At 33.7% G+C, this 17,435-nt stretch overlaps 1 protein-coding gene across 8 annotated transcripts in view; it reads right to left on the bottom strand.

Annotated features, from left to right (window-relative positions):
- PHLDB1 (pleckstrin homology like domain family B member 1) overlaps positions 1–17,435 on the bottom strand; it is a 2,201,164-nt gene that overhangs the window by 102,209 nt on the left and 2,081,520 nt on the right. For 6 of the 8 annotated variants that reach the window (XM_044080920.1, XM_044080921.1, XM_044080924.1 and 3 more), the window contains one exon: positions 3,989–4,018. The exons of the other annotated variants lie outside the window; for them this stretch is intronic. In XM_044080920.1, coding sequence (XP_043936855.1) covers positions 3,989–4,018 — 30 coding nt within the window. The remainder of the gene's footprint in view (positions 1–3,988; positions 4,019–17,435) is intronic. 8 annotated transcript variants of the gene reach the window in all.

Raw genomic sequence — 17,435 nt, 5'->3', positions numbered from 1 at the left:
GAAGGGAGAACAGGTTCTGTCACTCTCTCGAACAACATGTGGTGAAGGACAATTGAAAAGAGTCCGGTCTGGAAGATGATTCCTCCCACAGCCATCTCTAACCTTGATGAATGATCTTCAGAACCTATTTGTCCGATACTATCTGTTGACAATGAGAAAAGTGGCGAGTCTGACTTTCTGGAAGAAAACAAGTAGCTGCCACTCCCCTTCCACTTTTTTCTTAATTGTCTATTCATCTTTAATTTGTTGAGACTGTTAATTTTGTTTCTTACCAAAATGTGTTGGGAAGTTAGCAATCCATTGGAAAACTAGAGATTCATTCTATCAGCTTATCCTTTTCATCACACTTTTTGATCAGCTCTGTAGCAGAGGGGCCAAAGGGACCAAAAACTAAATCTATATAAAAAGGAGAATTTAAAATCTCATTTTTAATATAATCTGAGAGGTTCTAAGAATACAATCATGCAAACCTCCTCAAAACAGTACCAGTATCCATATCCCTTGAATAAGTATCAACAGAGTCAAACACGTACTGCATACAATGAGTAGTGACTTGAACAACGGAAGAAATTAAATTATTTAAAGCAAATGTTTCCTCACAGTAAGGAACTGCAGATAAAACATTCCTCATATTTTCAGTCAGAGCAAACCTTAACATATGAGCCTGACAAATCATAACTCTGAAAATCAAAGTTGCAGAAATATCCACTCCTCCCCATACTTATCAATAAACTTCCCATCCTTATCAACGACAGTAAGATTGGAATTAAGTAAGTATTTAGCAGCAGAAGGATTAACTAAAGATATGGCTGCTGGATGAGGTTTGGGAATTATGCATAAAACTTAAAAGACTGAGGAAATTTATACATCCTATCTGCCTTTTTAGGGGCAGCTGACTGTGAAAATTGCAGGCAGTAGCACACACATCATCCAAAGATGATAGAACTGGAGAAATGAGTGCAGGTTCTGGAAATTCCTTCAGTAACAGCTTATAGCATTTTCCAGGACTGAGGAACCTCAGTCTGACAGTGTAAAGGACTGACATCTGTCTCTTCTTCTGGTCTTTGCAAGAGTGGTTCTCCCGGTCATTAAAATGGACATATGAGCAGCCTTGGTGGAAATGCTTGTCTTACCACTCTTAGCAGCTTCATGAGAAGCAGTGCCAGAGGATGCGACAGAAGCTGAGGGATGATGTAAGAGCTCTGATAAGGCCACCAGAGAATCATCTGCTGAAGGCCAAGGCAAAGAAGCCAGAATAGAAACCAAAGCCTCCCTGGATACTTCTCTCTTCCTGGGGACCTGAGGGGGAATGTCCAAAGAAGACAGGCTTTGCACCATGACTCTATGGGACAAAGCCTTCAACTTTTGGTTTACTAAATGTAAAAGAAAAGAACTATGCTTGCTTCTAAGTGATTAGGGATATGGGACATACAAACTGACTGAATATTTTATTCCTCCTCTAAGCAAAATAGACAGGATTGTGTGGTGATCTTTACAGGGAATCTGGCAATCACTTGAACACTTCCCCTTTTTCATACATATCTGCAGTGAAGAAGAAAACATTTTTTCAAGAAACTGAAAAGAAGTCACTAACAATAAATATCTGCATTTGACAAAAACTAGCTGATCACTAAACCTGAAAATTCACAGCAGAGAGCAAGGCTTGCTGATAGCTTCAGTAGCAAGAAGGTTCTGAATTTTTGGTGCCCATATGTCTGCATTTATACTGTCTTGCCCTCAAGCTTTAACTGTCATTTGGGAGTGTGGACAGTGCCATAATGCTTTGGAAGCTGGCTGGACTTCTGATTTTTGGCAGCATAAGTTCCATATAGTTTAGCCTACTGCAAACAGTGATCTAATTATGAACATCTCACGGCTATTTTGAAATAAACATCAACATTACATCACTGCATCTTAAAAAACAAACATCAGGCCATCCTGAAATAAACAAACAAGCTGCTATTACTTCAGTGCAGCTTAGTGCTTCTAGCTAAACTAGCAGGATGATAATATTTCAAAACTTTTTAGGCAGTAAAAAGGGCGAGCATGTTTCTTCAGTTAAGATTTGCTACACTTTAAAAACATCAGCTACATACAGTCTACATTTCTAGACCTCTGACTGATAAAGAAATCAGCATTTATATAATTTGTACATTTTCAAACAAAAACTGAAACAATCTGACTTTGTTAAAATGCATCATGCACTATGACATTTCAATGACTATACACTAAGCAGATATTTTATATTTCAAGAAAACTGTGGTAGTGTTCAAATAAGAACTAGTGTTGAATGCAGTCTCCTAAAGCATTACTCCAAATGAAAACCTACCTACATCACTCCATCTCCAGATCTAAGCTCACAAAGAGATGAGGGTATTAACACTGACTTACTACATAAGTAGTGTTGAGGGAGGGGACATGAAGAGCTATAAACTGCACACAGTAGGACTTGCAGCATGTGTTCACTGGTTACTGCATTTCCACACTGTGTGATCTATCCACTATTAATGTCTGGGACAAAGCTATAAAAGACATATGTGGCAAGTTCACTTTCCAGGTTAATAACAAAATAAAATAAAATAAAAGTTCTCCAGCACCATCTCCCCAATACCTTTTAAAGGTTACCTCAGCCTGCATTTGACCCAGTGCTGGGAACTGACAACACACCCCTTAGAGGTGACCCAGTAGTCAGGGGCTTAGGGACACACATAGATAGTAATCTAGCCCTCGACCATCATGTGTCTACAGTGGTGAGGAAATCATTCTATGTTGCGCAACTTATAAACAAAGATATGGCATCCAAGAACAAGGAAGTCACTGTTCCACTGTATTCGGCATTCATCAGACCTATCATTGAGTACAATGCCCCCTTTGGTACATACCTAAGCAGGCATATCCAACAGTTGGAACATCCACAGAGGTTCCTCACTAAAAGAATACAGGGAGTAAGTAAAATGTCCTATGCAGACCGCCTGAAGGCCCTATCCCTGTATTCTATCTCATACAGGCTTTTGAGTGGAGATCTATGCCTGGCATACAGGGAACTGTCAGGCCCCACTCTGATGGACCTCCAGCATATTCACAAAACAAACAGCACCAGAATTACCCATTCTAAAGACTTGAACCTTGCCTGTGATATAAACAGGACCTGCTGGAGAGATAGGCATGTACCCAAAGAGACTACCCAGTCTATGGAACAGGCCTCATCCATGTGAAGCAGAGTTCCTCACTACCCCAATTCAAGTGCAATTTGGACAATTGGATGGGAAACCAGAAACTCATCCCTGGTTTGGCACCTACATATCTAATGGACACGAGTAACCTGTAAATGGTTCATCTCCCAGGCCCATGCTTACACTTATCAAAGGTATCAGAACTTATCAGAGATTTGGGATGCATGGGTAGGGTAGGCTTAAAAAGGCCCTTGCGGCCATTAGCCTAATAAACACCTATGAATCTATGAGCCAAATCCTCCACCAGCCCCAGTAAGATTTCACTGGGAAAATCCTGTAATGCAGAGCACTAGTCTCACTCAACCCGCGGAATGGCTATATTCCCCCACCCCCATTATTTCAAGAGACAGTGAAAAGTGCCAGTACCATACACTTGACATTATCCCACCACAAGGCCGATCAGTGCTGTTATGTATGTTTACAATATTTAGTTCGGCTTCTGCTCAGATTCTGCTAAAAAGCAGTGCATAACAGACTATGATGAAAGCTTGTACCTCCTATAGAAAGCCATCCCTCAGACATCTAAAGCTAATCCTTAGGACAAGCTTCTCCTCCTGATCGTTTTAATTTCTTCCAAACCCAAATAATCTTCTGCTTCACACGGTACACATTGATAAGTTAGTGTGCAAAATACATTAAATTAGTATCTGTAGTTTGTAGCAGTAAAAAGACACACAAACACAAACACAAAGCCTGTAAGGAAGATTCACAAACTCATGCACACATGCACACACAAAACAAATGGCTATACATACATTTGCAATATTTAAGTTGAAAAATCCCTTCTGAGTAGAGAATGGAAACCAGTCCCAAAAATGAAAGTAAATAAAAAAGAGAGAGAGAAAACAGAAAGAGAGAAAAACAAAGGCTTAAAATATGCACAATATAAATCAACAGCAGTGTTAATACAGAGTGGTGTTTACTCCAGACTCGCCTTTTGTAACATACATCCTTCTCCAATTGTTACTTGTCAGCAGTGCCTACTACCTTCTGACAGTAGATACGTATTTGTAGTACTTCTGCTCCTACCCCAAAGTGAAATGCCCCAGCCCAAATACCTACACTCCAATGGTGTAATAGCAAACTGCATCATTGTCATGCTAATGATGGAATTTGGGAACAAACTCATATTCTTATAATTGAGAACTGCTAGGCTAAATTGTTAAATAATAAAGGACCTCTTAAGACAAACTAGTTTTTACAAGAATTTAATGTTTCTTACTCAGAAACTGACTTCATGACATTTTAGTTACAAATTCCTTGCATTTAAATTTCTGCATTCATTTCAATCACTTTTAATGACACATAGAACACTTCAACATTTATAGTGGATTCCATTTTTGACAAAATGCACTTGGAGATCCTTTTCTAGAGAATTCTTAACATTTTCAGATTTTTTTTTTTGTTTACAATCCATACTTCCTCTTGTACTAATTCTTTTTCATACATTCTACCCATAAAGTTTTCCACAATTTCCATTATTTCTCTCTGCATATTTCTAATATTTCCTTCTTCATCAGACATTGCATTAATTTTCCTTCTTTTTATCTCTTTTCCCAAAAATGGGATAACTTGTATTTTTGCCTCTACAAAATATTTAAAGTTTATTTTTAACCTTTTCTCTATTTTTCACAGAACTCTATTTCTAGTTCTCTTATTCTATGACCACACCGTTCTATTATGGTTTATTTGTGCTTTCATTCCATGCTCTTCTATTCCTTTGTTTTACTCTTTTTTTTCAACAATAAAACATTTTTCATGCATTTCTCTTTATAAACACTCCACCAATCTGTCCAGTTTTTATAATGTACTCCCATTATCATATACTCTTCTCATAAAATTATGTTAACTGTTCAACTCATCTGTTTTAGTAATCTCTCCAGTCAATCATTTTGTTAATTTCTCTTCTTTTATTATTTCTCTGCCATCCCGATATTCTAGTCCATACCACTCTAGGATTTGAAAAATCAGCCATTTCTACCTCACCTATTTCTTTCATATCCTCTTGAATGCTCCACATAATCCATTTCAATTCTAAAAGTCCACCTTTCATATATCCAGTTTCTTTTTTTTTTTTTTTACTACTCTCAACTCGCTGTGTGTTATAACTTGTTACTTTAACATCTTTGTCGTATTGCATTTAAAATCTCCCACCATAAAAATAATCAACATATTTAACAGGACAATGTTTTTAAGTTCCTTAAACATTTTTTCATCTCCATCATATGGTTGTATGCATAAACTACAATTATCCTTATACACCTTTCTTTTTTCCTTACATCATATACCACTAGTCTTCCAGGTACTACCATTATACTTAGTATCTTTATCTCTTTACTTAAAAAAATCCTACTCCTGAACAAATATCACTCTGCACTGACCATATAATCTTTTGACCCCATATTGTCTAAATTGTTTTTCTGTTTTCTTCCTTCACATACCTTATATCTAACAAACATATAACCTCCATACTTATTTTTCACCATCCAGTCACTACCTACACCTCTAACATTTAAGTGATGTTTACGCTTCTTCTAATATTCCAGAGTAATCTCTTTTCTTCTAATGTGTCTTTCTTATTCCACATTTTTCGTCCTTCTCTGCAGTCTCCCTCCAATTTATCATTGTCTTGTTCTTCACCTGTCTCAAATTATCCCACTTCCCCTTCTTCACTTCCTAGTGCTGCACATCTGTTTTTATCTTGCTCTTTAATACTTCCTCTTTGTACCTCATGCCCATCTTCTAGACTCCATCTATTCTTCATAACAGTTAATTTTATCTCCCACATAATCCTTTTTCCACCAATATCCAGTTATATTATCATAGGATTATCTTTCTTCTGAAATATTCTCTTCTTCTAACCTTTCCTTTTCTACTAAAAGACAGTCAAATCAAAAGTATCTAAATTCATTGCACTTTCTATACTTAGACCTATAATTTTTGTGGTATATCCCCTTTCCCCACAGTGACCACATCCTGTTTTATTAGTTTTGTATCAATTGCTCCCCTCCCCCCAAAAAAAAAAAAAACAAGCTTTAGGTTGACACCAATACCTCACTGTTCCCCATTTCCTATTCAAATTGGAAGTATGCTGCATTTTGCCTTCAAGAACATCCGGTGTCACCAATACCCCCCATCATTTCTTTAATCAAACATATCAAACATTGTTTAATCTCATGCACCTTATTAAAAAAAAAAAAAAAAAAAAACGGAAAAAATCTTTGGTACACATTTCTCTATGTCAGATGTTTTGAACTGCACATTTATTTACTTTTATTTTTTTCAGTTGTAGTCCCAAGTTCTGAAAAAAATATACTCAGTCCATTGAGTAAATGAGTAAAAGGTTCAAAAGTAACCTGGCAAACGTCTTCTGTTCACAAGTGTATTAATGCTTTTATGTCTTGTACTTTAAACCCCAAAGGTAAAATAATACTGTCTATAGCTTCATACCTGTTAATAGTGTCACTCTTCTTTGTTTTGATTCTTACCATTGGTCTTCTCTTCTGGTTTTAATTTCTATGCATCAGTCCTTCTCTTTTTGTTAGCTTCAGACATAGGTTCTTTTCTTTATTTTAGATTTCTGCACATGTGAAAGTGTTCTTACTGCATACAACAACACTTTGTCACATGGGTATGCTTTACAGTATGCCTTCTCCTTTCTCCATCTTGGAAAAACATTGCCCTCAGCAGCAACCCTCTGGCACCACCTAGTAGCTAAAAATGAGTAGGCATTCTCTATTTTTTTTAAATTAAACATTTGTATATTTACATTCAATAAAATGTAAGAGCAATACAAATAATATTTATACATATCTGTACATATCATGCAGACTCCTCCTTATTCACATTCCATTTATACATATTATTATACTTTTCTATCCTGCCCAGCTTTCCCCCCAACTATTTTATATGATCAATAACTTTAGCAAAAACCTATTTTCTACTAAAAAAAATATAATTTTATCTTGCCCTCCTTAGTTCCCATACAAATCCAAACATGTTCACATCAATCTTCTCAAAACTTTTGTTTTTAATATCTGTATAATATCCATACAATACCATGTCCATATTAACCACACCTGACCTTCCAGAATATTATTTTATCAACTCATTCCCAATTTTTCTTAATTCTTCCACAACGTAAAGTTTAATTATTTTTACTTCTTTACACTCAAAACACAATTTTCCCCATGATTTATAAACCAACTGCCCTTTTACAGGAAGCCTGTCTAAATTCAGTCTCCACAGAAAATATTGTATTTTTACCATGCCTTTTAATCTACCTGTCTTGTCCTTTATTGCCTTTTTAACCTCTCCACATAAATTACACCATGGTTTAATGTAATATTTTCCATGTTTTTTCATGCCATACTCGTCTTTTCATAAACTTTCCCTACATTTAACTTCCACAACAAAAATACTAATTTGCCATTCACACATCATCTTCTGTTTTCCCCACCCCTTTTTCTTTACATTTTTGCCAAAAAAATGTATTTCTCTAACATTATTCTTCCTGTCACACCTTGCATATTATCCTGCATCTTTCCAACACAGATCATTAATGCTATATACACTACTGGAATTTATTAATCCTAAGCCTTCCTTGTTAACATATAAGATGCCTCACTTAATTGGATTAACTCTTGACATCCCCATATACTGATGAAAATCAGCTGCAACAATTTCTTTTCTTTCTTACTTGTAAACATAAATACACTAGCTAAGTATCCTAATTTACCTAATAACATTAAGTTTATAAGATTAAGCTTCTTTTTAAAAATAGTTTGAAAGTTCTCCAGCAACTTACAATATCCCGAATATCCTGTAATAGATTAGTACGTTGTTCCTCTACCACCTCTTCTTTTCAAATCTCACACCTGAAACAGAGACCTGCTTCATAGAAAAAGCACTCCACCTATATTCACCATTACTCTACTTTTCTCTTAAACTCAAACCAACATCCCCTAAGAATACCCCATTCTCTCCAATACTTTCATCATCCTCCCTTTAGTTTTAGTTACGATGACCAAATCAACCACATAGGAACACATTTTAGGTACAGCTTCCCTATCAGCTACAAGATAACTAGCATCATGAAAACTCCTTTCAACCTGTCTTGAAATGATACTCATAACCATCAATAAAATGTAACACTTACAGGACAACCCTGTTTAAGACCACTCTTCCCCTCTACTTTCTGACTCAACCACCCTTTTAATAAAATACTAACCTTGCTTTTATCATATGTGGTCAATAATCTCAGGAGTTTCCCTTCTATTCCACATGTTCTTAGCATTTACCAGAAGTGATCATGATCTACTATCACAAGCTTTGACCACATCCCCCACTACTAATTTTAAATCCTTTTGTTCCTTTAATATGTCATCTATCACTTCCCTCACAACCCATAACATTTTTGGACACTGTCTTCCTTTAATTCTGTAAATTCCTTCTACCACATATATTTGCATAACCCTACCAAACCTTCTCTGCATTTATTGTAATTATTAATCATAGTTAATGGATATCGTTTTAGTTCATTACCTTCTTTTTCCAAATTAATCTATCCATTCTAATATATCTTCCATTTTTATATCTTTCTCTAGTAAGATATTTAATACTTTTACAAAACATTCATTCTTCATATCTTTATACATCCTATACCCAATAGCATCACAACCTAGAAAGGAACCAACATTAAGGAGATTAATTACATTATATTCTTGCATAACAAAAACTCTTGCTTAACCTTAATAAACTTTCCTCACTGATCAGCGCTACCTTGCAACTTCACCCATGTTTCTTTTCTTCACAAAAAGATACATCAGTGAAATATCTTTCTACAATACTCCTAATCCCCCCCCCGAGTAAATCTCTCACATCCATCCTCAGCCTGAAATTCAAAACCCTAATTGAACCTTCCTTATTCCTAGAAACTTCAGTACAAAAGGAGAAACTTCTTTCCTCCTTTTATCTATTATTGTCTATGCAACTTCTGAATAATTCTTCTGTCTATTCTTTTCATGCAAATCCCTTTCCTTTTCAGCAACTTTACACTATTTTATTTTAATAAATAATCCATGCTTCCTAAGATTTGACAGTATTCTTCTTTATGTACTTTCTTATTTGTTTTTCCACATCCAAATGTACTTTTTATATTTTTTTCGAATAACACAAACCACCACCATTCTTCTAATGACATATAACATTGCCTCATTATTATTACATGGTCTTTCCACAACTGCTTTAAATCACCCCAAACAATTCACAGCTTAAAACATTTACTGTCTTTTTTAAATCCTTTCCCTAACTATTCTTGTTATTTTCATCCAATTTTGCTATATAGCCAAATGGACAGAAAAAAATACATATTTTGTTTTCCTCATATACATCAAAACATATTTGTAATAATCCCATAGTCTCAAATGTAACATCGCAAAATATTTCCTTGCCAAGATGAATAAATAATCATAAACACTGAGCTTTAAATTCCATAGGAGTTATAATTTTATCCCATTAAATATCCATTTATAAAAGAAACATTTTTGACAAAATTCTTACCACAGGGCATGGTAACCGCCTTAAACGTCCATCAGCTTTCTCTTTTTTTTCTGCCAATCTAGTCTGTTCTACATAAGTCCTTACACTGCTTGCCAATTTCTAGCCCTCCTGCAAAGGCTTATCAGTCATTTTGCCCCATGAAAAACCTGACTCCTCCCTGGATCCTTCTTGATCATTTGCAGTAACGTCTCAATATCAAGTGCCCATGACTGACTTTCCAAAACTTTGACTTGCTCCACATCATCTGCACTACAATTTATTTCTACCTCATCTCTGTTAATCAGCACATCAACATCCATAATATTTTCTTTCTCTATGCCTTCTACTTCCAAATTAGCAACACGTTTCAAAATCTTCCTGTCACTCATTGTTAGTGACATATACAGGGCTGGCATCTTGTTTCCACTCCAGGATACAGGAAGCAGTCCAACAAGTAGGGGTGCTTTATTATACAATTATATATAATTTACAACTGTTCGATTCACGGCTGGAGTGTCTTCTGTGTGGAGTCTGCATGTCCTCCCTGCGGTCGAGTGGCCTCCGAAAGACATGCGTGAATGGGTGTGAATGGGTGTGCCTTCGCTGAAGGTTGGGCATCGGGCTGGCAACTCGGCACCATAAAAATCTACTGCCAATCATTACCTAACCGGGAAAAACTGAAAAGAACGAAGATAAAGAATTTACATCAGTTCTACATTCCTTCATTACTAACCAAACTTTACATTTGTATAGACCCCCCACTCCTCTTTCCATTAACCACCATTTGATTTTTTTACTATATTTAGTAATATCCACTTTCCATTGAACATAATTTCATTCAGTCTTTCATTCCAGATTGTCCATTTAATGCAAAACATTTTTTATCCAAATTACTACCATATTCTTTAGTATATTTCCCATAAAATCCATATTCAATCATATACATTTGTATCTGTTTATAAAGTTGCAATTCATACCCATATGTTTCTGTGTGTATAATCTCTCAATTCCTTTATAATTTAATTTTCTATTATTTTTCCATACATTTTTTTATTTTTTTTACCTATTAAGAAAGCATGTTCTGTTTCTAATTCACCACAAAAATGGCATACCCTTTCATTTACTTTTTATAAGGCATATTTCTTTTTACTGGCAACTTATTAAAGTGTAACCTCCATACAAATCTTGACATAACATTCTTCATACACCATTTATTTCTTCTGTTAAATGTTCCCATGGATTCACACAATAATTTTGCAGCATTACATTTTATACCATATTTTCCTATTTTCTTTGATTCCTTCTATCTTTAATTTCCACAGTTTTACTTTTTCTTGACATATTTTTTATTTTCTCCTTTTTCTCTACTTTTTTATTAAATTCCATTCTTTCATATTTCTTCTTAAATATTATCAATGTATTTTCCTTTCCATTTATCCATTCCAACATTCTTATACAGACTTAATGAGCCTCCATGTATTATCAGGTTCAGTAAGCCTGAACCCCATGCTCCATATCCATTTATAACTTCCCACAGGATTTAACCTAGACTCCTGAGATAAATTTAAATATAATTTCAAGAAACTACCTCTCCAATACTCTTTGTATCATATATACACTAACCATATATGGCCATTTTCTCATCCATATTGTGTTTATCAAATTTACTTTTTTCTTAAATGATAACCCTTATCTTAACACTATGTCCCTTTAAATCTCTCAAAATTTTCTCCCATAGTTTAATCAATATATTATATTCTCCAAAACCAATTACTATTAGTGATATCTTTTTAAACCATATTCCTTCCAACTGTATATCATCTCTAAAAACCCTTGCATTTTTTTTTAATTTTTAATCCAACTTTTTGCAGTCATTTGTGTACACATATAATTACTTCTTTCATTTCTTCTTTATTTTTAGCAGTTAATATATCATCAGCATGAGACATAATAATAGGACATGACATGCCCATTTCCAGTATATATTTACTTTTTCCATTTCTTCATTTATCCCTTTTACTACACAGTTTATAACCTTTACAAACAAAATACTACTCATTGGACATCCTTGTTTTCATCTCAATTTCCTCACTTAACCAACCATTTACTAAGATTCTAATTTCAGTAATTTTATATACTGATTCACATACTTTCTTTACTAGTACACTATAATTATATTCTTTCATTATTTGGCATAAAATGTCATGCTCTATTGAAGCAAATTCTTTACTTATGTCATTACCGATAACTTTACCTCTTTTGTCCTAACTTTGCCTCTTCCACCCTTTCTTAATATAATCCACCATTTCCCTAATTATCATTAATAATTCTTGGATTCTTTCCCATTGACCTAATAAATACTTTCTTCCATTATATAATTCAATCTACTTTCTAATCTTTTTTGTATTATCTTCATAAATATCTTATACTCCCTATTTTCAACATAACTATCCTCCAATTTTTAATTTCATTCTTTTGCCCAACAACGTCTAACATTTCTTCATAGCTAATATAGCTAATTAAATTTTCACAAGAATTCACAGATATCTTTAACGACAACGCGATTTCATTAAATCTTTATACATTAAATATTCTAGACCGTCTGATCCGACTGCTGAACTTATATTTTATTCCTTCATTGTAATATTTTCTAATTCTTTGTTCATTTCCTCTGTAAAGGGGTTTACCATCCACTGATTTTCTTCCTTTTATTTCTTTATTTTCTTTTTTTTTTTTTCACCATCTCTGATATGTGTATAACTATATTCATGTTGTATGTTCTCTTCAAAATTTATGCATTCTCATTATGCCATTTTCTTCCTTTACTTTTTTACTCCAACATGGTGATACTCATTCCTTTGTTCCTTGCAAAAATTACTTTTGTTTGTTTTTTCTTCTGTCTTTTTTTCTTGAATCTTTTCTTTTTTTCCATATTCACTCTTTGGCCTGGCAGGTGTTTGTATTTTTCTATATTCCGTTTTATCTTTTTCTATTTTCCCCAAGTTAAATAAATTCCTTTACACCTCTTTAAATATTATTCAGCATTCTGACCAATTTTTGTAAACAATCTCTCATAGTCAAATGATCTGTTCATAACATTATTACTTTGTAATGGCTAAATTTCACTCCACTTTTAGATTACTTATGTGTTTGTTTTTATATATTCTTTGTTTTAATCTATTTCTCCATACTGAAAAAAAAAAGATCTGAAAGCATTCCTCCTACTGCAAGCACTGTTCTTATAGTTTTAGATATTATATATTCTGTGTGTGCTTTTATTCAAACTCCATATCTAATTTGTTTTCATTGTGGTACTTTCTTACCTGGTTTTTTTTTTTTTTTTTTTTTTTCTCAAATCACAATTAATCTCCCTTTATTAGCTATTATTATATCCATATATAACATGAAATTACGTTACGTCTGAAAATAATTTATCCCATTATTTACATATCACATAGATGTATATTGCTATTAATCTGTAAACTTTCCCCTGCCCACCTAAAGTCCACTACCATTAGTCTTCCTAATTTAAAGTAAAATCCAAGATTTTTATTCCCTTTCTATAAAACACAGCAGTCCCTGAACATGTTTCTTTACCCCAGTTCCATATCATACCTCCTAACCATAACATCGCAGCCTATACTCTTTCTTTTTTATTTAAACCCCTAATATCCTCCAGTACTATTAAACCTAGCACAAACACACACATTACACCACTCTATCATTCCAATCCTTCTTACTAATTTTTTATACTACTAACATTAACAGATAAAATTCTAAGATTTGTTACCCTTATCTTTACTTTGCAATAAATTATTTTATCAATTTCCTTTCTTTTTTGCTTTTAATCCTAAATCCTGAAATTTTCTTTTTCTATCGTTAACATTTTCTCAAACTTTTCTTTTTAATCATTTCTCAATCAATATCTTCTCCGTCACTAACTTTTGTTCCACTTTCTCTCTCCCCTTGCCCTTTTTTGTATTTGTACATTTTCTTCTTGATTTGTCATTACTCTCCTTTTTACCTTTTTGTTGTTCCTCTTCTTGCAACTGCTCCTTATTATGTATACCTTTTTCATTTTGTCCTTCTACATCATGTTCTAAACGTTTCTCCTTCTGACAATCCATCCATACATAACCTATTTGTTTAGAATTATAACTTATCTTTTCACATTTTGTAGCATCACAACCAATTTTCCCATATAACTACAGCACTTTTTTTATCATAATTGCTAATAAAATGTCCCTCCTTCCCACAAAAAAATGCTTTTGTTGTGTCCAGTACTTAACAGCTTTATGACCATCAACATTAATCATGCTTGTAGTATGTATAATGCTTTCATTTCAATTTTCAAAATCAAATTACAATTCCAAGCCCCCTATCCAAAGTCCTCTATTGTCAAATACTTTAGAAATGTCCTTACTTCTTTACAAAAACTCTAACAAATATTTTAACAGTGCCGCTTTCAGTGCTTTCATTTCAATTTTCAAAATCAAATTACAATTCCAAGCCCCCTATCCAAAGTCCTCTATTGTCAAATACTTTAGAAATGTCCTTACTTCTTTACAAAAACTCTAACAAATATTTTAACAGTGCCGCTTTCAGTTTCTGTCTGAAATTGTATATTATTTTTTGTGTTCCATAAAAAAAGTTTTTACAATACATTTATTCCAAGGGTACATTTCTTTTTTTTCTTTTCTTTTCGTATTCTCCAAGAAGAAATTCTAATACTGCAGCAGTCTTAAAGACAATATCACAATAAGTCTCTTTTTTTAATCAGAATAAAAGCTCTTACCTCTTGTGATTTATTTCTAAAGGCACAATAATTTTGTCCCTTACTTCATATCTGTTCATTTCTGATTCTTCTTTACTCCCCAGATTATAACTTAAAACTTCTTTCTTTCTGATTCTTCTGTTTTCTTTTTCTCTTTTCTGTCTTCTTTCTGCTTATCGACCACTTCTGTGAATTACCTTTTATTTAATTCCTGTCCTACCTTCCATGTTGATTCTTTTCATCATATCCCACCATGATATATCCTTCATTGTCTCTGGCTCACTCTATTCTACAAGATCTTCTAATACATCACCTCATAACCCTCCCGACTGGGGCTATGTGCTAACTTCTTCCTTCCATTGCTCTTCACGCTTCGATTTTTCAAATGAATCCCTCTAAAATAAATCCTCCAAATCCTCAATCCGATCTCCCTCTCACTTCTCTGAATTAGCTCTCTCTTCCTTTACCTTAAAAAATAATTTTACAGAGTTGGCACCTGGCTCTACTCCATTCTACCTCCTTTGTGATTTATTTCTAAAGGCACAATAATTTTGTCCCTTACTTCATATCTGTTCATTTCTGATTCTTCTTTACTCTGAATTATAACTTAAAACTTCTTTCTTTCTGATTCTTCTGTTTTCTTTTTCTCTTTTCTGTCTTCTTTCTGCTTATCGAATCTTAATTTCAGAATTACCTTTTATTTAATTCCTGTCCTACCTTCCATGTTGATTCTTTTCATCATATCCCACCATGATATATCCTTCATTGTCTCTGGCTCACTCTATTCTACAAGATCTTCTAATACATCACCTCATAACCCTCCCGACTGGAGGGCTGTAATAACAACTTCTTCCTTCCATTGCTCTTCACGCTTCGATTTTTCAAATGAATCCCTCTAAAATAAATCCTCCAAATCCTCAATCCGATCTCCCTCTCACTTCTCTGAATTAGCTCTCTCTTCCTTTACCTTAAAAAATAATTTTACAGAGTTGGCACCTGGCTCTACTCCATTCTCCTTCATCATCATGTTTTGCGGCCATTCTCCCAGCCATCACTGAGCTAGAAATGGAACAGTTCGCACTCATTGTCCACATGCATCACAAGTGTTGTAGTGGTAGGGGAAGCTCCACAGTACTCTGACCAAATTTATATTATTTTTGTGTTCCATAAAAAGGTTTCAATACATTTATTCAAGGTACATTCTTTTTTTTCTTTTCTTGCCACTAGTCCCTAATCAGTATGAACACCTGCAGCGATAGTCTCACTAGATGCCTCAACAGGCACAATAATAGTCAATACTTGCTTATCTGTTCATAAATAAATACCTTATAAATTCTTTCTTTCTGATTCCTGTTTTTCTTTCTAGTAGAAATATATTTCTCTGTACCATGCTGTCTTCTCCTCCAAAATCTCTAATTTTAGGGGTTCCTTCCATAACCATTTTCTTGAGATTATCCTAACTGCTACTGAGAAAATATATCAATTGTTTTCTCTGCACAACACAAACAGTGGGGTACTACTACACTAATCTGCAGCAATGGCAATTTCGCTTATAATTTTACATCATGGTCAGGCATTTAGGAGATCTTTTGGGTAACCTTTCTTTAAATTTTAATTAATAAAACAATTAAATTGCACTGGGAAACACAAAAGGAAACACACAGCTTGATGTTTTTGAGCACTTTTATCGCCCTTTGAGACTTTTTCGCAAGAATAAGTCACACACCACACAGTTGCATTAAATAGAATACTTCACAAACCACACGCATTGTGTCTAACAATCATCTAGAACACTAATTTAACATTAAAAAGCTGCCTTCGTATTCAACATGAATTTTATTATGCTCATTAAACCATAGGAATTTGTTAGTGTAAGTGCAGTTGCCAGTACACTTTCTTATATTCAAATTAATTTTCAAAACCGCCACCTCTGGTCCCGAAGGTAACTTGTTTAACTACACAAAACATTAATGTTTTAAAATGTTTACAGTCAATACTATGCTTGTACAAATCATTATCATTTTTTGTTTAATGACATAGCTTATAAATTCTTGATTCCAGCTTTCTTGTGTTTTTTTTTTTTTTTTATAGAAAGCTGGGCACGATGTGCATATTTCATTATATACTATGCTTATTTTATTGCATGTACAATTCTATTGCAGCTTGGTACATTAGTGTATGGTGAGGAATCTGTGTATTTACACGCACATACATGCTTTTTGGTCTGTTACGACTTTTTTAATCTTATCTAAATTTTGTAAAAGGATCTTAAGATTTCTTACTTTTCTCTTTATAAAGAAAACAGTTTTAGTTCATTAACAAACACTTTCCAGTTTTATGTAATTATATTCCTGATGTCACAGATATTAAATAAAAATGCTAAACAAAAAGCTCTATTGAAATCTAAAGCAGCATCCTTATTATCCTTTGCCAGTTCAGAGGCAGTAAATAAAACAGGCTTACATTTCTCAATGCATTCAGCCTCAACTTGCTTAAATATTTCTTATACCAATCTGGGTAGATATTCCCTTGTTATAAACATATCAAACAATACTTTAACTCCTTACCAAGTACTAAATCACTTGAATTTAATTTATTTCAATGTGCTACCTGTTTTTTAAATAAATTATGCTTTATATCCAGTATGATGACTACTCCTAAAATGCAAACAACTGTTGGTAAACTTCCCTTCCTAAAAATATTTGATTTTAGAAATCTACTGTAATTTCAATACAAATCTATAGTGAAGTAAACGCATTCATTCTCTGGACAACTGAGAAGTAAATTAAAAAAAATTGGACTTGCATTCATAGTCATCAAAATTTTATCAAATAAAAATTCCTCACCCTTTCAATCAATAAACCTATACTAAAAAATATGCATACTTT

This window comes from Protopterus annectens, chromosome 8.part0, assembly GCF_019279795.1.
Source record: "Protopterus annectens isolate FY-2018-M chromosome 8.part0, PAN1.0, whole genome shotgun sequence".
NCBI lineage: Eukaryota > Metazoa > Chordata > Ceratodontiformes > Protopteridae > Protopterus > Protopterus annectens.
This window is presented reverse-complemented; position numbering and strand designations above follow the sequence as displayed.